Consider the following 22,310-nt stretch of genomic DNA (forward strand, 5'->3'; position numbering starts at 1 on the left):
TCCAGAGATTTGGGACAATCTGAATTTGGGGGCAGAAGAGATAAGGATTAGGAGCTATCTGAATTATTTGGACCAGTGAGCTATCTGTGGTCTCCAAATTAGCTATGGCAATGTATTATTATAGACACTAAGAGTCTTACCCAATTCATTTATGAAGAGTAGATAAATGGCAGGGCTAGCAAAAGCAAACAAACGAATACATAAATAATCCAGTTTAAATTATAAATTTCAGTTCTTCCATTTGTAATAATTGGATATAGCCACTGCATTATCCCCCTTTTATAGATGAAAACTATTGATTCCAAATACACATACTCAGCTAACTCTTATAAAATAAGATCACCAGTATTTTAAATAATTCCCATAAACTATTTCACTGGCCACTTAAGCATTCATATAGATATTATTCAATGAATCCTACCTTCCACAGACAGTATAATCCTCTGGGTCAATAGTTTTCAAATAATGACAATATTTAAGAAAGGGAGGATACAAGATGGCAGTATAGGGAGATCCTAAACTCATCCTCTCCCACAGACACACCAAGCCTACAGCCACATATGGATCACTTCCCTCTGGGAAAGACTTAAAAACTGAAAACTAGATGAAATGCTCTATACGACAAAGGATAAAAGAATCATATTGCCATGGGGAGAAGATGCAGAGACATGGTCTTACAAAAACCCCACCCCTGCTTCAGTGATACACAATAAGGATGGATCTCAGCAGATAGGCGCTTGTTCCAGAAGAGCAAAAGATTGGTGCCCTACAACAGGCACCCTGGCCCCTGAGATTTGCACAAGGATGAGATGAGACCCCAGAATGTCTGGCTTGGAAAACCCACCAGGGCTGACATTAAGTGGGGGTCCCAAGTGCTATAGGAAACTGAGATTTCTCTCTTAGAAGGCTCATGTATGGTCTTGCTCACCCCAAGACCCAATGAAAAATCAGCAGATTGAAAACTGTCTAAACTATATGCGAGGGAGATACATTTGCTAATCTGGGGTCATCAGCTGGAAGGACAGGGGCCAGATGAGAAGCTCCCCAGTGATGGAGGTACTAGCCAATGCCATTGTTGTACTCTCCACAAAACTGCTAGCATAGGTAAGCAAGCTTGGATACAGCACACTCCCATGGCACTCAGTGAGGCCAGAGGGCACAAGTGGTTGTAGTGCTCCCCTGTTCCCTCTCTGGGGCAGGAAATCATGAATGGAGTTCTCCTGGTACCTAGCTAAAGTCTGTGAGCACGGGTGGTTGCAATGCCCCCTTGCCCCTGACTGAAACTGGCAAGTACAAGCAGTCCAGCATTTTCCTGCTTTCAGCCTAAAGGCTGCATACACACATACTGAATAGGAGGAAATATTTGCAAATCATATGCCTGATAATAATATCCAAAATATATAAAGAACTTATACAACTCAGTAACAAAAAATCAAGCAATTCCATTAAAAAAAAAAATGGGAGAGGAAGTAAATACAGTTTTTCCACTGGAGACAAACAGCTGGCCAACAGGAAGATGAAAAGATGCTCAATATCACTCATCATCAGAGAAATGAAAATCAAACCACAATGAGATACCAGCTCACACGAGTCAGAATGGCTTAAATTAACAACTTATGGAAAAAACAAATGTTGGTGAGGAAGCAGAGAAAGGGGATCCCTCTTACACTTTTGGTGAAAATGCAAGCTGATGCAGCCACTCTGGAAACAGTATGGAGGCTCCTCAAAAAGGTAAAAATAGAACTACCCTATGACCCAACAATTGCACTACTCGGTATTTATCCAAAGAACATAAAAATAGTGATTTAAAAGGGCACATGCAGCGCGTTTATAGCAGCATTATCAATAATAGCCAAAATATGGCAAGAGCCCAGATGTCCATCAACTGATGAATGGATAAAGATGTGATATATGTGTGCATATGCGTGTGTGTGTACACATTATATGTGTGTGTATGTATACACACACACACATATACATACAATGTGCTTCTACACACACACACAATGGCTGAATATTACTCAGCCATCAAAAAGAATGAAATTGCTATTTGCAATGATGTGAATGGAACTACACAGTGTATTATGCTAAGCAAAATAAGTCACAAAGACAAATACCATATGATTTCCCTCATATATGCAATTTAAGAAACAAAAAAGATGAACATGGGGAAACAGAAGGAAAAATAAAGAAAGATAAAGACAGAGAGGAGGCCAACCATAAAAGACTCTTAAATAGAGGGAAAAAACTGTGGGTTGCTGGAGGGGAGGTGGGGGAGTAACTGGGTAATGGGCATTAAGGAGGGCGCTTGATGTAATGAGCACTGGGTGTTATATGCAACTGGTGAATCAGTAAATTCTACCCTTGAAAATAATAATACACTATATGTGAACTAACTTGAATTTAAATAAAATCTTGAATAAAAAAAAGAAAAAAAGAATGAGAAATACAAATTAAAAACAAATTTAAAACACATATACCAGGGGCCCTGGGTGGCTCAGTGGGTTAAGCCTCTGCCTTCGGCTCAGGTCATGATCTCAGGGTCCTGGGATCGAGTCCCGCATCGGGCTCTCTGCTCAGCGGGGAGCCTGCTTCCCTTCCTCTCTCTCTGCCTGCCTCTCTGCCTACTTGTGATCTCTGTCTATCAAATAAATAAATTAAAAAAAAAAACCTTTAAAAAAAAAAACACATATACCATTCACAACCACAGATTATCAAAAGTTTTAAAGTCCACAATTCCAAGCATAGGCAAGGATATGGAGCAATGGAAACTCTTATCAGCAACAATGCTGATAAGTGCAGCCACTTTGTAAAACTCTTTGATCTTTTCTATCAAAGTTGAAGACTCAGCAATCCTGCTCCTAGTCAAAATACTTAACAACCAATGTTCAGTTTCCGAAGTATGATTCAAGCGATCTATGGTCCACAGCACCATGGGTCACAGCCCCAGGATATCTGAAGGGCACTAGGGATTTCCCTACCGGGATCCAGGGACTACCCTGCTACACACCATCAGAGACCCAGAACCTCTGGGGGCTGCATGATGGGCTCACACATGTGGAGGAGCAAGAGAGTAGCTCCTTAGCAGTGACTCAACAGGGTTCCCCAGGGCCACCACAGAGTTAAAAGGAAATCTGAGAATTTGGGGTAGTGGGTTTTTTTAGCAGATGAACAAAAATTTCAATGTTTTAACGGTTGGCATCATCTTAATAATCCCATAATATTGTGTACTGGTTGCACATTAATCATATATTTTCCCCAAGGAAACTTATGCACATGTACAACAGAATACTTTAAAAGGATTTTTATGTAAAAAAAAAATTTTAAATTTAAATTTAAAAAAAAAGGATTTTTATGTAACCACTGATTAATCGTTAAGAAAAAAAAAAAGCAAAAAGGAAAACAGGTGATAATGAAAACAGACTAATGTGGATGTATCTCACAAATTGGAGTTGAGAGGAAAAAAAAAGACAGAAGAACACATACACTATGATTCCTTCATATTAAGGTTTTAATGGGTAAAACTTACCACATAGAGAACCAAAAACTCTAAGGAAATGATTAGTAGGCTTGTGAAGGAGAAGGTCTGGGGCAGTAGAAACATCCTTTACTTTATATGTTAACTCATCTGTGTAAGTTTAATGAACTTTTCTCTATTATCTTTTATTTTTCAATTAAAGGGAAAAAAAATAAACAGCTGGGGCTCCTGGGTGCCTCAGTTGTTAAGCACCTGCCTTCAGCTCAGATCATGATTCCAAGAAAGTATAGGGCTCCTTGCTCAGCAGAAAGTCTGCTTCTCCCTCTACCACTCCCCCTGCTTGTGTTCCCTCTCTCACTGTCTTTCTCTGTCAAATAAATAAATAAAATCTTGAAAGAAAGAGAGAAAGAAAGAAAGAAAGAGAGAGAAAGGAAGAAAGACGGGGGGAGGGAGGGAAACATTAACTCTTCAAATAAGGGCTGGGAGCAATGGCAATTGGCAGGTGAAATATGATAGCACGAATCACATGAGAAATGGGCAGAGCTATGTGTCAAAGCAATAGACGAGAAAGTGATTGGATAATAAAAGGCAGTAATGGTAATTATTCAAAGACAGGTCATTACAGGACACAGAACACACTGAACGGACGTGGAAGAGCTTCTTAAATCAGAAAGAAAGTTCCAAGCCTAGTTTGCCAAAGGAAAATGGGCACCAAGGGCAAAGTAAGCAAATATACTGTTTCTTTATTTGATTCTTGGTTTGTGTGGTTGGGTTTTTTTTTTTTGTCTCTTTATAAATTTACTAAAACAAACTTCCTTCAGGATTACTCTCAGAAAGCAGCTATTTAAAGCTGATCAAAAGGATATGAGTGAACTTGTGCTAGAAATTTAAGGAAATTACTGTGGATTTGCCAAAATGCTTAATACAAGAGTGTTCAATTAAATATTACTTATAAAGGTCAAAATAAGAGGAATTTGAGTACCTATGCTACAATAACAAAATGGAATTTGCATCTGTTAGAAATAAAATATGGAAAATAGTATATTAATAAGTAGAAAACGTAGATTATAAAGTATTACGTTTTTATATTATTACAAAAGTATTATGAAAGTATTTTGTATTAGTATCTCATATTTTATATTAATATAAAAGTATTACAAAAGCATTTTATAATACAAAAGTATTACAAAAAATCCCATATAGGGATACTGAAAAAATTTACATCAAAATCATAAAATGAGTCATAAAAATTCCAGGTGGATTTTGTTTCTTTTATTTTTATTTGTATTTTGAAACTTCCCATAATTAATATATATTGCATCTGCAATAAGACTAATGATATTTAAAAATATAATTCTAAAATTGCATAACTATCAAAAATTATGGATTCATGTGTCAGAGACTGGGAAAAGCATACCAAAAGCAAAAATAGTAGCATTACAATAGAGGATTATAGGTTTGTTTCTTTCCACTTTCCTTCAAATTTTTAAATATAATCTTAATTAATTCTAGTTTACATGCTTATCTGTTATTTATGTGATTAATTTCCCCTTCCTCCCTCTTTCTCAGGTTATTAAATGCAAAGCAGCCATTGCCTGGGAAACAGGCAAGCCCCTTTGCATAGAAGAGGTTGAGGTAGCTCCCCCCAAGGCTCATGAAGTTCGTGTGCAAGTAAGTGGGGACTTTTCATGCCGGTAGAGACGAGGCACGAAGTGCAGACTTGCCTTCTTCAGGTCAAGCCTGCGTGGCATGACTGAGAGTACCTGGAGTTTCACCTTCAGCAGAACTACAGTCTTTAGGTCCAGAAAAAAATAAGCATTATCCCAGGAGGTGTAAATTACTAATTACCAGTTGTTACTGATAACAGGTTTAACATTTATTTGAACTATCCTTATATTAATCATTAGCCCTAAGAATTAGACCAAGGAATTCACTTCAGATGAGAATCAGGTAGATTTTCTTTTGGTTTCCAGTTGCCAGTTATTGGAAAGTGTTATTAAAAGAAAAATTGGGTAAAAAAAAAAACTGGTTCCAAAACAAAATAGAGGAAAGACCTGAAGTGCTGGCCAGGGCAGTAAAAGAGTCCTGGGGGCGCAAAGGGGGGAAAGTGTGGGTAAGCAGGGAAAAGAGACCATCCCAAGGAGGCAGAGATCACAGATCAAAAGTTGGCAGAACTTCTCCATTTTCGCCACAGCTGGCCTGGCTTCCTCAGGTCCTTTACCTCAGGACCACTACAAGACAGGTTTATACATGAGAGTGAATAGGATAGCCTCACCAAGAGAATCTTGAAGAGTAAGGGGTATGTTGGTGACTGAGACAATCCTTTATCTGATATAACTTTGAATTATAAAAATTGTATTATTTCTATTTCACTTCATAAAATTTCAACAAAATTTGCACAAGCGCTAGGAACCTGTGTTCCCTACATTCCCTCTTCCTAAAAGATTCTGTTCAACTTTTCCCTTTTACCTTTGATTTCTCCTCTCCTGGAGACACTAACTGCCAATTCCATCTCTTTGCATGATTTTCCAGTGGCCATGAAAGTTAGAAAACAAAGATTTAGAAGAAAAGACTATATGCTGATATTTTTAATTGTTCTTTTTTTTTTTTTTTTTCCCAAAATGTAATTCTTTTACTGAGCTCCGGAATGTTGTAAAGTTTCAGGGTGACATTGGACCTAAAACTACTCTCCTAACAACCCCAATGATATGACAGAAACAGGACTCAAGCCTGTGGTTGCCTTGTAGATAATCGCCACTGCCCTGTGCCATACTGATGCCCATCCTATCAATCCTAAGTTTAAAGAGGCCCTTCTTCCAGTGATCCTTGGCCATGAGGGTGCAGGAATTGTGGAAAGTGTGGGGCCAGGAGTGACCAACTTCAAACCAGGTATGTTCTTTCCTGTCTCCAATTCAGTGGAAATGTCCAGATAGCTTGAGAACTGAAAGAGTCCTGGTTTTGCATGTTATAATTGATCTCTATTTTTATAGGGGAACCATCTCTTCCAAAGATAAACTAAGTAAGACATGCAATCTACCACAGTCTAACAAGGAGACAGAATATGTGATATCAGAACCAATAAAATCTGGAAAATATGGTCACTTTATTTACATATAGCATCAAGAAACTGTGCTATGAAGCAAAGCCACAAAGTGGGGCACAAATGAAAATTTATGACAACCTCTTCTAAATAAAACAAAAATAGTTTAATATCATAAAGAATTTAAAGAATGAGTATTTACAGTTAGCTTAAGTGAGAAATATTATATATGCCATGTCAGCTTATGTGTCTTTTTGAAACTTTGTAACATAAAAATAGTATGTAAATGAAGTATGGCAATGGCTGAAATCATTTACTTCACATTTTATAACATATTCACAAAATACTGGAATATGGGCTATATAGTACTCACTTGTCATGTAGGAGGACCCGTATCATTCTTTCCTCCTTTAATGAGAACGCTCCAAACCTAGAAGTGTTTCAGATTCCATGCCAAATAAGATCAGAGAAATAAACCACTCCTGTAAGTTTTGTATCTGTCAATTAGTCTGGCCAATTTAGTCCCAGCTCTGCCATTTACTGGGCCATTTACTGGATGTGTGACCTCCACCAGTGAAGTCACTTTTCTATGACACAGCAGATTTCTGTTTTGTGAAGTGGAGAGAAAAGGTACCCATCTCAAAGGATTGTCTGAGAATTAAATGAGATAGTATGGGAAGCAGTTAGAAGGTGCCTAGTCCATACTAAATGATCACCAGGGGATAGAAGCCATAATCAAATTGAAATAGAGTAAAAGGCAGAAAGATACAGAATGTGAGAGTGAACTAAACGGTGACACACGGCAATGACATCAAGTTTAATCTCCATATCCAGCATGTTGTTGTCAACCTCTCCTATTATATGAGGATACTCTGTTCCCTACTGGATGTTTAGAAATGTAAAAAAAAATAGTAATAGTAATAGTCATGATGCAGAGAGTTGCAATGACAGCAGAGTCTCAGACAGGACACCGTAGCTAGCGGTATCAATGCAGATTTCTTGCTTACATGCCCAGTAACAAAAAAAAAAAAAAAAGGAAAAAGGAAAAAGTTAAAAAGACAGTTATGCAATGCTTGGAAGAATCAGCAGTCTTATAAAGCAACAAAATACTATCCCCATTTATACTTCCTGCTGAACATAGATATGATACAAAATGTGTATCATAAAGAATGGTGTTTTCTACTAACTCTTCTGGTAGAAACTTTTTACAAGCTGTATCTTAGGCACCATCCAGCATACGGTCTTTCTTTCCAGGTGACAAAGTAATTCCACTTTACATGCCTCAATGTAGAAAATGCAAGTTCTGTCTGAGTCCACTCACAAATTTCTGTGCAAAACTCAGGTAAGCTCTATACTCTGGTTAGTAAAACTATAAATTGGTATAAATATTTGGGGAAGTATATTGGCAATACCTGAAATTTCTACCCACCAATTCTCGTCCTAGGTATATATAAGAAATTGTTGCAAAATTACCCAAAGAAACTTATGCTAAAATGTTCACTGCAACACTGTTTATAACAGCACTTAAAAATAGCCCAATGTCCACCAATAGGAGAATGGATTAACAAATTGCTCTGTAGTAACACAATGGAAAACTATACAACAATGGGAAGGGTTAAACTTGAGCCACATACAACAACATAGAATAATTTCACATACATAATGTTAACAGAACAAAGCAAGTTGCTGACAAATATATTTAGTAAGATATCATATGCAAAACAGTACAATATACAGGGGCTCAGTCCATTAAGCCTCTGACTCCTGATTTCAGCTCAGCTCTAGATCTCAGGGTGGTGAGATCAAGCGCCACATCAGACTCTACGCTCAGTGGGGAGTCTGCTTCTCCTTCTCCCTCTCCCCATTTGCACTGTTCTCTCTCTCTCAAATAAATAAATAAACTCAAAATAGTAGCTACTTCTATAGAAAATGAGAAAGGAATAAAATGAGGTGCAGTAAAATAATTTATTCTTAGGCCTACAGATAGAAGTCCTAGAGCTAGGGGCGCCTGGGTGGCTCAGTGGGTTAAAGCCTCTGCCTTCGGATCAGGTCATGATCCCAGAGTCCTGGGATCGAGCCCCGCATCGGGCTCTCTGCTCAGCAGGGAGCCTGCTTCCCTTCCTCTCTCTGCCTCTCTCTCTGCCTCTCTCTCTGCCCGTCTCTCTGCCTACTTGTGATCTCTGTCAAATAAATAAATTAAATTAAAAAAAAAAAAAAGAAGTCCTAGAGCTAGATTTTGAACATGGTCTGACTCCAGAGTTCAAAACCTTTATCACCTTATTCTTTAACGAGACTACATGCAGAAAAATCTATTTGTCCTTAATGCCAAATAAAGCTAGTTATTTCAGAAGCTAAACTGTACTACTCTTACATCTTATACTGTGCCTCAATTTCCTCATCTATAAAATGGGAATAATAATAATGTTTACTTTGCAGGGTTGTTTAGATATTTAAAGAATTAATATACCCTTTAAATTTAATGAAATAACAGATTTTGGCAATGACCATCAATTCTTTCTAACACCACAAAAAAGAGAGATAACAAGGTATTATTTGTCTCCAGATGAAGATACACAACACCACCTCTGAAATAGTCCTACAAAATATAAAACCTAAATTAAATCAGCCAATTAGACTGAAAATACTAGTTTAGAGGAAATACAGGGATGGAAAATGTATTAAACCCAATTGGGTTTTAGTTAATTTTTTTATTTAACTATTTAAATAAAAAATATTTTTATTTAATTTTATTTAAAAAACTATTTTTTATTTAATTTTATTTTATTTTATTAATAAATTTATTTATTTAATAAGTTAATTAATTTGGGTTTTAATTAATAGGAATGTAATTAAGAGGAATTAATAGGAATGTAATCAGGACACTTCAGAATGAGGAAAACTATACAGGACAAATGACTATTTCATCAGTAAGCAAATTGCAAAGAAAAAAAGAAGAAAAAGGAGGGAGGCGAGAACCTATCGATTAAAAGAGATTTAACCATATCAAGGAAATGCAATATGTCAACCTAAAAGAATCCTTTTGAGATACATACTAAACCTAAAAGAATCCTTTTGAGATACATACTAAAATATTTACAAATGAAATTAGTAATGTGTGATGTTTACTTCAAAACCAACCCATGGGGGCACCTGGGTGGCTCAGTGGGTTAAAGCCTCTGCCTTCCGCTCAGGTCATGATCCCAGGGTCCTGGGATGGAGCCCCATATCGGGCTCTCTGCTCAGCAGGGAGCCTGCTTCCTCCTCTCTCTCTGCCTGCCTCTATGCCTACTTGTAATCTCTATCTGTCAAATAAAATAAATAAAATCTTAAAAAAAAAAAAAAATCCCATGGGGGAGGTTAGGTGCTGGGGAAGGGTCAGTGCTGGAGCCGGGGGGCGGGGCATGGTAACAGACACCAGAAGATCAGCCCTGAGATGGTAAATTCTGAAACTGGGATACGGTTGCACAGACATTCAACACACCAGTCTTTCTACTTTTATATACAGTTGAGTTTTCCATAATAAAATTTGTTTAAGAATTAATGCATACAAATCCCTAAGAGAGTTTCTGGCACATAAAAAGTATTCAGTAAAAAGTTTATTATCATTATTGTCTTTGGACTGCTTCTGATTATATATTTACAGGAAAAGTCTCAAGTCATTTTCTCAATTTTTCTATCTCATAAAATTGTCAAAACAAAAATATAACACCTAACATTTTTTTCAGGAGTGTAGTCAGTGGTCCATTTACTTTCTCTCTCTCTCTTTTTTTTTTTTTTTTTTAAATTTTCTAGTCTTGCCAAAAATCCCATTGTTGATCAAGAACTAATGCAAGACAAAACCAGCAGGTTCACCTGCAAAGGAAAACCGATTTACCATTTCATGGGGACCAGTACCTTCGCTCAGTACACTGTAGTATCAGATATAAATCTTGCCAAAATCGATGATGATGCAAATTTAGAGAGAGTTTGTCTGTTTGGATGTGGGTTTTCAACCGGCTATGGAGCTGCAATCAACACTGCCAAGGTAAAAGTGTTTCATCACCAGGTTGCATGAAACAGGATTTTACCAGGAGACAGGGTGATAAAGCAGCTAGTTATTCTTCAAGCCCTAGCTCTGTCATTGATCACCTCTGTGGTGTTAGGCAAGTTATTTAACCTCTCTACTCCTACTCTCTGCAATAACATCTACTACAAATGGTTTTGGAGATAATTAAAATCAGATTACCTATGTAAGACATCTGGCCCAGCAGCTGGCATAGAGTTGGCACCTGGTTCATGTTAATCTCTTTTCCTATACTGATACATTAGATTACAGACTATCCCTGCCTTAAACACTGCCTGCTTAAATATGTCTCCTGAATATAAATGCTCATGTGGGACAGCAAACCCAGTCAAGAGGCAACAGAAACTACAGAAACCCCACCCATACAGTCATCCCTGCTTTCCCCCTGATCTTGCAGATTTCTCTCCCTCCAATTTGTAGTTCATCTCCGCTTCTCATCCTGTCCCTTTATGGCTCCAACGGAGTGTCTCAGGAGGCAGCCCTGAGGGTGGCAAGATGCATCCCTGGAAGCCCATGTTAGAATCTAGAAGCTTTCACAAAACCGTTCAATGAGAACTGGACAGATGTCAGTATTACTTGGATGCCTCAAACAACCCCCTTATTGAAGCCTCTTTCACATCAGTCTTCATCCCTTGATTTCAAACTGCAAAATGCAACCAGAGTGGTATTTATAAACGACAAATGTGAAGATTTCATTCCCCTTTCATTAATCCACTTTTCTGTCTGCAAGCTAGTGATTTTCCCTAATTCTCCCTTCACAGGCTCACCATTCCCCAAGGCTGACCCTCTGGGGCTCCAGTCTCTGGGCTCCAGCCTCTGGGCTCCAGTCACTGTGGCCCCTGGGCTTTCCATACCTGGTTCCCACCAACACTGTATGGAAAGCTCCCCCACCTCTCCTGGTTGACTCCATTTTTTTTTTTTAACTTCCTACCAGAAACCCTCCAACCTCTTAGGCATGCATTGAGTGTCCCTGCCAAGTTCCCCCAAAGTATCTGTGTTTATCCTCGTCTTCCTTCTTAACACACTCTGGAGAAATTTTCCATTTATTTCTCCTTCCTATCAGACTATTTGGTCCTTGAAGGCAAGAACTCTCTTGTTCATTGTGATAGCTCCAGAGCCTAGCCCCACGCCTGGCACACAGTAAGAACTGGATAATTTTTCAATGAATGAATAAAGCCAGGCTCTTATGCGACCCTTTAAACATCTTGATAAGGCTTGATCCTCAGCTTTAAAATCCAAATATTCCTTTTTATCAGGCTACCTGGAGTTGTTTAAGTGTCAAGGAATTAAACCCAGCCTAACCAAAATAAAAAGCTGATCTAATAGCCAGAATATCAAGATAAGACTTCTCACTGAGAATTACTCAAACAGACAGGAATGCTACTTTTGGCTATTAGTATATTAAAAATTTAAAAATTATATGAGAAGTCAGACTACAATCTGAAAGCTCCTAGAGGAAGGGTATTGTTAATTGAGTGGAGTTAAAAGCAGATGTAACCATGGCAGTCAAGGCATATTCTCCTCTAGAAAGCACTGGATGCATTATTGCTCTTTGGGCCACCCGTCCCCCTTTCTTGGAGTCCATGCAGACTATCACCTTCTACTACTCTAGTCTTTCTTCAGGGATATTAACACGAAAGATTCAGCTACAGTTTTCTTTAAAAACCAATCAAAGTTGATGTAAATTTCACGTACTGCTCTTCTCACTGTTGAGGAACACTTAAACCACTTCATAGGAGGCTTAGGGAATAGAAGAGAAATGAATCTGATAGTAACAAATTAAGAGAAGAAATATCACTGATTCTAGCCAAAAGGCAAGAGCTTTAATAAAGCTTAATATACTTCTGGGAAAAAAGTAATGAAACAACTTCGTATAATTATTGTATAACCTGCATCCAGGATGACCAGGACTCCTAATTCTTTTTAATCTGCTCATATCCTTTACTGCCAAATTAACCACATGTCATAGAAATCCTTGGAAGCATGAAAGTGTCCTGTAACAGTGTTGTCTACAAATAGATAATCATCCACTATGTATAGTCCTCTTCTCAAATGGGGAGAGGGGTACTTTATGTAACCCTTTCCCCTACTGCAATCAAAGGCACGTTTACACACAGCCATTCAGTTGTTTAACACAATTAATACAGCGTATTCTAATTATATGGTTGTGAGCTGTGTACAACCACTGTGTACAACATTGCCCCAATGAGAAAAATGCCTTTCTACTCTCAATGACACAGGCAAACTTTTGAACACGGTCTCTAGAGAAATATATTTAGAACTATAGTGAACACATACCACAATATTCAATAGTACACTGTGTACATAGAAAATATTCTGAGTATTTGTAAAAAAATGTTTTATTTCACCCTGAGTAACAAAAGTCAGTGTATGCATGCCTAATATCATGCATAAATTAAAGTAAGAGACACTCATTCTCTCCATTCATTAACAATTTTGTTTCCAATTTAGAATGTCAGATTCCTCTTTCCCTTTTGTTTATGATTTAATTCTAACAGTTTCCCATCATCATTAGAAAATATTACTTAAGCATATCTCTGTGTAGTATTTTTTTTAACCGTTATACCATTCTACAGAATAACACATCTCAGTCACAGCAACTTTCCTTATCATCTTGTATATTCTGTTTTTATGTAATTCAATGCAACGAACATTTATTAAAGACACAACATACAGAATACCCTTAATAGCAATGTGGAAGATAATAAGCCTTCAAAGAACTTAGTCTTTTGAAGAAACACACAAATACAAAATCAATCAACCAAGGCAGATTATAAATACAACATAAAAAAAGCAAAAAGGTGGGCACTAATTCCTGATGGAAGAATCAAGGGAAGTTTCAGAGGAGAGTGTCACTTAAGTTAGGCCTAGAAGTATAGGTCACATTTTAATGAGAGGAAATATGGTGAGAAGTGCATCAGGCAGAGGAAACAGCATGAACTGAGGACGGAGAAAGGGACGGGCAACAGTGTGCTGTGCTGTAGCGATGGAACTACCACAGAGAGGAAGCTAGAAGTCAGCAGGTCAGCTCTAAAAACCCTTCAGTGTGATGCAAAGAAATCTAGATTTCATTCCATTTAAATTAACTGATGATTTGGGATGGGGAGCTAATTTACATATAGAGAAACATCTGTGCTCATTCAAAACCAACTATAACACTAATACAACCAAATAAGACTTATTAAAAATATAAATTAATTATGATCTATTGAAAAAGGAAAACAATAAACCCTTTAAAATATGTGGCTTTTAAAATTTTGTTCTGGTAACAGTTAAAGGAAAGAGGAAACAAGCAGCTTATTTTCACTTGGGTTTGCTTCTCATGAGCATGGTAATTCCAATGGCATTCAAATGATTGCCCATATTTAGCCAATGACCCATCCATTTTCATATTGGCAGATTTCCCCCATTAGCTCTATCATCTTGTTTTATGACAGGCCGTCTTTAATTTTTATGTTCCTATCCCCAGCTCACTCTCTTCCTTAAAAAAAAAAAATAGAAAAAAAAAGGTGAGGCCACTTCCTTTTATAGGGGTGGCTCGATGGCTCAGTCTTAGGAATCTGCCTTTGGCTCAGGTCATGATCCCAGAGTCCTGAGATCGGCCCCTCATTGGGCTCCCTGCTGCAAAGGAAGCCTGCTTCTCCCTCTCCCACTCCTCCTGCTTGTGTTCCCTCTTTCACTGTGTCTCTCTCTGTCAAGTAAGTAAAATCTTTTGTTTTTTTAAAGTTATTTTATTATTTTCCTGCCTGCAGGTCACCCCTGGTTCTACTTGTGCTGTCTTTGGCCTAGGAGGAGTTGGTCTCTCTGCTATAATGGGTTGTAAAGCAGCAGGAGCTTCCAGAATCATAGCTATTGACATCAACAGTGAGAAGTTTACGAAGGCCAAAGCCCTTGGAGCCACTGACTGCCTCAATCCTAGAAACCTCAATAAACCCATCCAGGAGGTCATCATTGAAATGACCAGTGGAGGTGTCGATTTTGCCCTTGACTGTGCAGGTGGACCTGAAACCATGGTATGTATATTTTTTATAATAGTATATATTAATTTATATTTGTTAACATTAATAAACATTGGCGGTATGTTTATACTGAATAGTTATTTTATATTTATGTTATATTATATATTTATATAGATAATATTTATTAATAATATTAGGTTATGTGTATTATTACTAATATTTAATTAATAAAATTAATATTTACTTAGTAAGTTATTCATATTTCTGTATATCCTTCCTCGTAAAATTCAGTAAAAAGAGAAAATTTAGAAATGAAAATCTTAAGAGAATTTTGCCTATGATAAATGAGAAAGAAAAAAACAAAAAAGGCAGATTTAGAGAAGGGAAGAAGATAGGCTGACACAATATCACCCCTAACAGCTGGAAGTATTCCACTCCCACCTAAAAGCTGAGAGGTCAAAGGTTAGCAATCTACAAAATTAGGTCCACATCATAAACCTGAAATTTTCAAATATATTCAATATATTAAATACACACACACAAACACACACACACTGCAAAATTTAGAAGTGGATTTTTTTTTTCCTAAACACTACAATTCGGTATCATTCAGATTTCTTCTCTCTGGACAACCTACATAATTTGCAGGCCTGTCTAGGCACAGGGCCCTAAGTGACTGCATCAGCTGGAGACCCACAAAGCCAGCCCTGTTTATTCTACTCTAGAAAGTGGGGTAAAGAGCCAACCACAGAGATAACACATGGAAAAGTTAGCTTGCCAGACTGCCCAGCCTCACTCTCCAGTGAAGGTTCACTTGATGCCTATTTATTTGCTCAAAGACACTAAGTAGGGTTTTGCTTTTTTATGAAATGACCAGTTTATCAACTAATTATCTGCCCATGAATTCTTCTGATTTCATGAGTGAGCTCTGTGAGTAACTATGGCATTATACCCTTTTATTTACGACTTCACTCAATGAAGGCTCCCAAAACCCTCCTCTGGGGAGGTTATAGAAAATAGAATTCTGTACTTTAACCTCCCAGTAGCAGGCTTCCCTGCAGTTCTTCCCCTTGGTTCTTATCCAACTCACACGTTCTCCAGAAGAGAATGGAGTTGGGGAGGAGCTTCGGGAAGCATCAGGCTCCCTTCCTGCATCTCTCCTCTCAGGATGGTTTCACTGGAATAATGTAACTGCTTAAAGTTACATTATTACCTGGCAGGTAATAAGCACTCAATAAATATTAGCTGTTACTGAAAATGCATGCATTAAGGGCTCCTTAATGTACTGTGTTCAATGCTTCAGACCCTGCTTTTTAAATTATCCTTGGCATCTGCAACTTAAAACATGTTACATCCACTCCTCCACTTTCCACAGCTCAAATTTTTTTCAAACACTGAAATTCAGCCTATTGACCTTATTTTCCCAGTACAGAGATTGTCAATACTGGCTACACTTTAGAAATGTCTGGGGAATTGTTACATTTGATACATTTTTTAGTACCAATGCATGGACCATACCCCAGGATATTCTCATGAGCCTAGGGGCCAGGTACCAATATTTTTTTACAAGTCACTCAAGTCAAGAACCACTTGATTTAAAACTTGGCAGGTTCTATTATTATTTAAATTATGGAACAGAATTATACCAGAGAATCCAAATAAGAATAGATGGGTTTATTTAATCACAAAAAGATCAGCTACCTACCCATCCATCAAGTTGCCATAACTAAGGAAAGCTAAATTTCTCAGGTGTAGAGGAGATTCCAGTAATGTGTGTGAACTTGAGTTCAACGAACACTAATTCTCTAAAGCAGGCTAAAAAATCCAACAGAATAATCAGAAAGTTACAATAACTGACAATGTTATAGTTTTGAGAAGTAAAAGTATTTCTCATCAAAAGTTATCAGAAGCTTCAAAATAAAACCTTGTACTTGCATATAATATCCATTTTTAACTAAGTTATCATTAAGGAGATGAATTCCTCACTTGAGCAAAGCTCCAGAAATGTAGAAAAGGCAAACGGGGGGAGCACCTGGGTGGCTTAGTTAGGCATCAGACTCTTGATTTCAGCTTGGGTCATGATCTTGGGGTCATGCGATTGAGCCCACATTGAGCTCTGTACTCAGCAAGCAGTCCACTCAGGATTCTCTCTCCCTCTGACCCTCTCAACTGTATGCTCTCTTGCTCACATAGATAAATCTTTAAAAAAAAAAAAAAAAAAGGCAAACGGGAAAAACACTTTAAAACTAAAACAGAAAATAGGAGTCAATGTAAATAGCTAGCTTCAGGTAACCAGTCTATGAATTTTCTCCTCTCCACGGATCTCTCTATACAGCATAAAGAAAAATACTTCTGCCATATAAAAAGTGCATATGTAGAAGAGCTGCTATTTAGAAATGTTATGAATTCTCAAAACAATAAACATTTACTCAAATAAAAATTTCAAAACACATTCTAACAGTTCTAGGTCACTGCATCTATCATTGCTAGTAAGACAGACAAAGAAAAGGGGGAGAATTTATTGTACTTCAAATTGCTTCTTTTAGGGGTACCTGGGTGGCTCAGTCAGTTAAGCATCTGTTTTGGCTCAGATCATGACCCCAGGCTCCTAAGACTGAGCCCCCTATCAAGGCCCCCATTGGGCTCCCTGCTCAGCGGGGAGTCCGCTTCTCCCTCTCCTCTGCCACTCCCCCCACTTGTGCTCTCTCACTCTCACTCTCTCTCAAATAAGTATATAAAATCTATTTTTTAATTGTTTCTTTTATACAGTGATTGGTAATGAAAAAAGCTATACTTCCTATTGAGACTTTTATAAAAGTAAAAATTGCCCCAACAAGTCAGAATTAAGTTGAGCACGGACTATGGCAAAAGACATAAAATAAAGTTCACACTTTTCTTCTTTAAGATTAGCCTCAAAAGATTTAAATGTTCATCTATTTACCATATAGCTTCTTGTGGAATGGCTATCAATAAGTTTATATATTTCTTAAATTTCTTTATATTTTCAATCCTTGGCATTTTTGTATTAACCCCAAACTTCCAATAAGTTACCATAATATGGTTTTCTCTGTCATGGGAAGATCAGTGCAACTCCCCTGGACCACTGCCTTCCTTGCAGTGACTCAGCAATCAAGGCTTAATCAAGCTCACATTTTCAGCTTCACAATCTCAACATGAGGTCATTTTGGTTGTTACAGCAGGAGAATGGACAGCTGGCAGGTCGCACACCAGCTTTCCTGTTTTGTCTATGAGGTAACACATCACTTCTGCTCACAGCCCATGGCCCAGAGTTAGTGATATAACTCTACCTAACTATGAGAGTTAAATAATGTAGGGAAACAGATGAAATGTTTTATGAGCAGCAGCCAATGTCAGATTCTGACATTGTTTAACTGTTTTGCTCTCTGCTTTAAATAGAATTTTTTTAATCTATTCTATTGAGATATACTAAGTTTACAGTGTATACCTCACTTCCTAGGTTCTAGTAAATACTTATTCATCCTCTCCTCAGGACTTCAAGGATTGTGTTTTTATGTCTCTGAAATCGCACGTTTTAGTATGTACTCACGGCAGATCACAGAAAACTTGATTAGAATTTATAATATACATCTTCTAGAGTTCTTCCCTAACTTCACATATGTTTTTTTTCTTGATATGCAATGATCTACATTCCAGGTTCACCCCAACTATGGTATTAAATAGAAGAAATTATTAGGCTCTGTTTCTTTTTAATATCTTTTTTGATGACGTTCAAATTTTTAATGAATGTTCTATCTGAAACTGAACAGTGCAGCTTCAAGTATCAATCAACAATACCATTACCTCCTTAGCTTAAATAATCTTGTCTTATATGCAGAGTTGTATAAATTTTCTCTCAGGTATTGTACATACCTACTCTAGAGTTAGTGTTCTACTTTTTCTACTTACTCAGCTAATTCTTTTCATTTGACTTCCAGAGAGCAGCCCTGGACAGTACAACAGTAGGTTGGGGGTCATGTACTTTCATTGGAGTAGACTCTGAAATGACAGGACTGATGATATCTCCAGTGGAGCTAATAATGGGCCGTACCGTAAATGGAACATGCTTTGGTGGTCAGTTTCTTTCCTCTTTTAATTTTCTCCATAGTGGTATGCAAATTCTTATAATGAATATTATTGAATGGAAAGGAAAATTATTTAAATACTGAATGCCTAATAATACATCTAGAGACTGCATAAAAGTTATTCTAGGAATTATTTGAAAATAAATATTTTGTATACATGGATAACTACAATTTGCACACTGAAATTCAATTTGCATTATGAACCAACACAGAGGAACAAAAGGTAAACTTTGACCAAACTGAGATAATTCCTTATCTAGAAATAGGAACTAATTTTAACATTTCTTATTAAGAAAAACTTTTAAAAAAATACAAGTGTAGAAAATTAAAGAAGCAACGTAATAATTTCATTCATTCAACAAACTGATTAAACTAACTCCTGTCAAGTACCATGTCTTTACTTGGCATTTTGGCCAAATTACAGGTTAGAAAAGCATCGATTCTATCCCAAAGCTGGTTACTGACTACAAGAAGAAGAAAATTGATCTGGATATATTGGTGACTCATACCCTGCCTTTTGACAAAATCAATGAGGCATTTGACATAATGAACCAAGGCAAAAGGTAAATTAACAAACAGAGGAATAAGTGGTTTGAAAAAACTTTACGATGACTATTTTATGTTAAGAACTAACCAGTTTGTCTTTTCTGACATCTTCCACATCATCACACATACTAGATGTGCTTAAAAGATTAAATAGTGGCCTCTGGAAAAAAGATAAGCTTCCTACTCTATTTCCATAATATACACTGTCATACACTATTCCAACATAGAAAGGTGATATAAACTGATACATACTTTCCTTCTCACAAACAACTATTAACTCAGTTGGGGCTGCTCTCTAGAAAGAAATGTTTTCACAGTATAAGGTCAGGTTACTCTGGTGCAATATTGCCCTGGGTTTCGCCCAAGTATGTTTTGCAATTAACAAAAAATGCCCACCCCAGGCCCTTCATAATCAGAACCAGGTAAAAACCATGGACATGTGAGCAGTGAGTGGCTCATTTAAAGAAACTTAAAGGGTGCCCCAACTCTAACTCCCTCTTGCTTTGTCCCTGGTCTCCTATAAGATACATTCTGATCCACAGTTTTAGCTATATTGTGCTCCTCTGGCACAGACCCTGAGAACTGATTTATAGAAATGTCCTAACTGGGGGACCTGTAGCAACTGGGGAGCAGGAGACCTTAGGATGATTAATTTTGGTTAAAATGATCAAGCACAGTTTGGTAACTAGAAACAAAGGGGAAAACACCAGGAACAGTTTCACAGAGGAGATGCAGGACCAAAAAAAGAATGAAAAGAGAAGATATCACAAAATGGGAGTCGGGGGAACCTAAAATTAAATGACATGAATTTGAAGCAGAAAATAAATGTTGCAAAAGAAGAAAATAGGTCCATGATATGAGGATCCAGTTTCTTTCCTGGGAAAGAAACCTGAGAAATTATTTCTACTGACATGAATTCTCTAATTTGCAAACATATTAGCTACAACGTAACCAAAAGAAGCTCAATAGGGGCGCCAGGTTGGCTCAGACAGCTGAGCCCCTGCCTTTGGCTCAGGTCATGGTCCCAGAGTCCTGGGATCAAGTCCCACTTTGGGTTCCCTGCTCAGCGGGGAATGTGCTCCTCCCCCTCACTCTCGCTCTATGCTCTTTCTCTCTCGAATGAGTAAAATCTTTATTAAAAAAAAAAAAAGTTCAATAAAAAGAAAAAGAAAAAAGAACCCATTATTTAAGCTATGTAAGATAACTTAGTGTATAAATCCTGCAATATCTCGCACATTCTCAATAGCCCCATAAGGAACAGCCCTTCTGTTGGGAGTTAGGTTGGAGTTTGGGGCCTCAGGCTCTAAAACTCTCATCTCCTCCACCACCATCCCTTTTTCCCCTAGAGTTATGTTACAGAATATAACACACAAGGAATGCTGAGTGGGAGCCAAATGGAAAATGATGAATTACCTTATTAATAGCTGGGAAAGTCTCCCATACTCTTAAAGCAGGCCTGATAATCCATGGAAGAATGCTAGGCTGAGGGCTAGATACCTGAATGAGGCCTCCTACTTCCCCTCTGGCTCACTGGGAAGACCACATTACTGCCCACACTGATGGAAAAGTGACAGTGGAGAAGGCAGAGGATAGAAGTTAGCATATGGGTACAGAAGCAAGGAAGTAGAGGGAATGCAACACCCAGCTGGTCTTTTAAGGTTCAGTGACCCTGACTCATGGTGAGGCAAGGACACAGGGGTTCTCCCTCCACAGGTAGACAGATGTAGTTCCAGTCTCTGGGTGAAGAAAACATCACACATGGCAACCTGCTAAAGGCAGGGATTCCACAGCTAGGTGGAACATAAGGAAGTCTCTGTCCTTGAGGCTTTACCCCCTTCTTTTCTTCTTGTTGAAGGAATTATCCAGGAGTAAGAATATTTAGGTTCTCAGAAGCATCATCCCAGCACACCAAGCAGTGACTGTTCCAAGATGAAAACCCCACTACAACCAGAGCATGTTCTACTCTGTAGCAACAATGTGCAGCACAGACCTCACCCAGGGTCACATGAGGGTCCCCAACTTTTCCCAGCTTAATAGCACCATGTACAAAGTATTATTAATTCCATGAATGGCAAGATAAAAGAAATTAGGGATAATGTATTAATTTCTTTTCTTTATAGATTGTCTATAAAGAAAGACTGAACCAAATGTTGAAAGAAAAATACAAAAATTGGGGCATCTGGGTGGCTCAGTCAGTTGGGCAGCTGCCTTCTGCTCAGGTCATGATCCCAGGGTCCTGGGATCGAGGCTGCATCGGGCTCCCTGTTTCTCCCTCTCCCTTTGCCTGTCATTCTCCTTGCTTATGCTCTCTCTCTCAATCTCTGTCAAATAAATAAATAAAATCTTTTAAAAAATACAAAAATTATCTGTGGGTTTTGGTTAAATTTACCATAAAAAATTATGCCAACGGTTGTCTTATTTTTCACAGCATTCGAATAGTCCTGACTTTCTGAAGACAGCAGGAACAATCTGGAAATCTACCTGACTGATTCTGAACGGCTCCAGTTGATTTGTAGCCTATAATAAGGAAACAAAGATTGCCATGAATTTAAGCAACTATTTGTAGCTATATAACTACTTAACATCAAATAGTTATAAACATCATAGTATCTGTACCCATAAAGCATGTTAATATTTCCTGTTTAGTAAGTATGATAACTGATGTGTTTATGAACAAAATTATGAGAATTGTTTAAAACTAGTTCTGCAGGGGCGCCTGGGTGGCTCAGTCATTAAGCGTCTGCCTTCAGCTCAGGTCATGATCCCGGGGTTCTGGGATTGAGCCCCACATCCAGTTTCCTGCTTGGCGGGAAGCCTGTTTCTCCCGCTACTTGTGTTCCGTTCCCTCTCTTGCTGTGTCGCTCTCTGTCAAATAAATAAATAAAGTCTTTAGAAAAATAAATAAATAAAACTATTTCTGCAGAGGTGGGAGTGAAGAATGAAGAGTAATAAGTAAAGCTAGATTGGCTATATGTTTATAATATTTTAGGATGGGTGATAAATATATGGGGTTTCCTTACACTGTTCTCTCTACTTTTGTTTATATTAAAATTTTCCATAATAAAATAATTTTTACTAGAAAAAATTACTATTATAGATG

At 37.7% G+C, this 22,310-nt stretch overlaps 1 protein-coding gene across 1 annotated transcript; it reads left to right on the top strand.

The window, feature by feature from the left end:
- The first annotated feature begins 4,062 nt into the window (after positions 1 to 4,062).
- ADH4 (alcohol dehydrogenase 4 (class II), pi polypeptide) lies at positions 4,063 to 22,011 on the top strand. The gene is made up of 9 exons (XM_032861160.1): positions 4,063 to 4,200; positions 5,048 to 5,149; positions 6,226 to 6,367; positions 7,773 to 7,860; positions 10,311 to 10,542; positions 14,355 to 14,615; positions 18,518 to 18,653; positions 19,089 to 19,227; positions 21,639 to 22,011. Exons 1-8 carry the CDS (start codon positions 4,183 to 4,185, stop codon positions 19,091 to 19,093), a joined length of 984 nt encoding a protein of 327 aa, XP_032717051.1. The 5' UTR covers positions 4,063 to 4,182; the 3' UTR covers positions 19,094 to 19,227; positions 21,639 to 22,011.
- Positions 22,012 to 22,310: the final 299 nt, after the last annotated feature.

Source organism: Lontra canadensis, unplaced genomic scaffold, assembly GCF_010015895.1.
Source record: "Lontra canadensis isolate GAN:19392208 unplaced genomic scaffold, GSC_riverotter_1.0 scaffold1, whole genome shotgun sequence".
In the NCBI taxonomy this organism is placed as follows: Eukaryota; Metazoa; Chordata; class Mammalia; order Carnivora; family Mustelidae; genus Lontra; species Lontra canadensis.

What these genes read in the sequence shown, in the direction of transcription:
- ADH4 (XM_032861160.1), top strand. An exon ending in CTCATGAAGTTCGTGTGCAA is followed by an intron (nt 5,150 to 6,225) that starts GTAAGTGGGGAC and finishes GTTGCCTTGTAG; the next exon opens with ATAATCGCCACTGCCCTGTG. An exon ending in CTGCAATCAACACTGCCAAG is followed by an intron (nt 10,543 to 14,354) that starts GTAAAAGTGTTT and finishes TCCTGCCTGCAG; the next exon opens with GTCACCCCTGGTTCTACTTG.